This window comes from Sceloporus undulatus, unplaced genomic scaffold (assembly GCF_019175285.1).
Source record: "Sceloporus undulatus isolate JIND9_A2432 ecotype Alabama unplaced genomic scaffold, SceUnd_v1.1 scaffold_33824, whole genome shotgun sequence".
NCBI classification, from domain to species: domain Eukaryota; kingdom Metazoa; phylum Chordata; class Lepidosauria; order Squamata; family Phrynosomatidae; genus Sceloporus; species Sceloporus undulatus.
This window is the reverse complement of record NW_024836736.1, coordinates 1-1,222: the sequence shown is the minus strand read 5'-3', so window position 1 is coordinate 1,222 and position 1,222 is coordinate 1. Positions and strand designations below refer to the sequence as shown.

Genomic DNA, 1,222 nt, shown 5'->3' with positions numbered 1-1,222 from the left:
CCAGAGGCCGAGCTACTGCGCCTGCGCGGGGCCGCGGTAAACAGGGGCAGGGCCGAGGCTCCTCCCCCTTGGGCGCGAGCGCCTCTCTGTAGTCTCCTTTCGGTGCTGGACCGGGAGGGACGCGTTCTTCCTCTCCTCTTGGATCGCGCCTGCGCGCTGGCCCTTACATCCGGGCACTGGAGGGGAGGGGAGGAGGGGGCCCAGGATGAATGCTCCTTTCCAAGATGGCGGCGGAGGGAGGAGGAGGGAAGGAGATGAACGAGATTAAGACCCAGTTCACCACCCGCGAGGGGCTCTACAAGCTGCTCAGCCACTCCGAGTACAGCCGCCCCAACCGGGTGCCCTTCAACTCCCAGGGCTCCAACCCGGTCCGCGTCTCCTTCGTCAACGTCAACGACCAGAGCGGCAACGGGGACCGGCTCTGCTTCAATGTCGGCCGGGAGCTCTACTTCTACATCTACAAAGGGGTCCGGAAGGTAAGGGCTGCATCCGCACTGGGGGAATAACCCGGGTTGGAACCGCTTTAACTCTTTTCCTGCATCAAGGCTATGGAATTCTGGGAGTTGGAGTTTGTTTGGGGCGCGGAGCGGAGCGGAGGCAGCCCTGTCATGGCCAAGCGTCTTCGGAGGGGTTTTGCCGTGAGGAGGCTGAGAGAGTGTGACTCGACCCAGGTCTCTCAGTGGGCTTCCAAGGCTCAGCTTGGAATCCGACCCTGGGCTCCAGAGTTGTAGTCCACAACTCAAACCGCTCTGCCATGCTTGTTTATCCTTTAATGTTCATCGATACCCCGTCCTTTAGAAACGTCCTCAGAGCGGCTTAGAGATCAGTTCCCTGCCCTCAGGTTCACAGTCTAAAAACATGGCACACAAGGGAAGGGGATTAAGTCCAGCAGACTTTGCCTCAGGGGTCCAGAAGACACCTGCTTTAACTGGCCTGGCTCATTGTTAGGGAATCCTGGGAATTGTAGTTTGTTGTGGCACCAGAGCAGAGAAGGCTAAATGTCTCACAAAACTACAGTTCCCAGAATTCCCTAGCATTGAGCCAGGGCAGTTAAAGCGGCCTCGAACTGGGTTATTTCTGCCATGATTTTTGGGTCTGCTTCTCTCCTCCCTCCGAGGGAGGCCAGGGCCATGGCAGTTGGCTTAGAGAGAGGGTCTTTTTCCTGTCCCTGAGCCAAGGTACAAGATACAGAGGCTAAAAGAGGTCTCTGGCAAGGAGCGAG

The 1,222-nt window shown here is 57.9% G+C and overlaps 1 protein-coding gene across 1 annotated transcript; it reads left to right on the top strand.

Annotated features, from left to right (window-relative positions):
• Positions 1-52: 52 nt before the first annotated feature.
• LOC121918774 (WD repeat-containing protein 20-like) lies at positions 53-476 on the top strand (the record flags this gene model as incomplete). Its single annotated transcript, XM_042444763.1, has 1 exon — positions 53-476. A coding segment is annotated over exon 1 (267 nt), but the record flags the coding sequence as incomplete, so codon positions are not given.
• Positions 477-1,222: the final 746 nt, after the last annotated feature.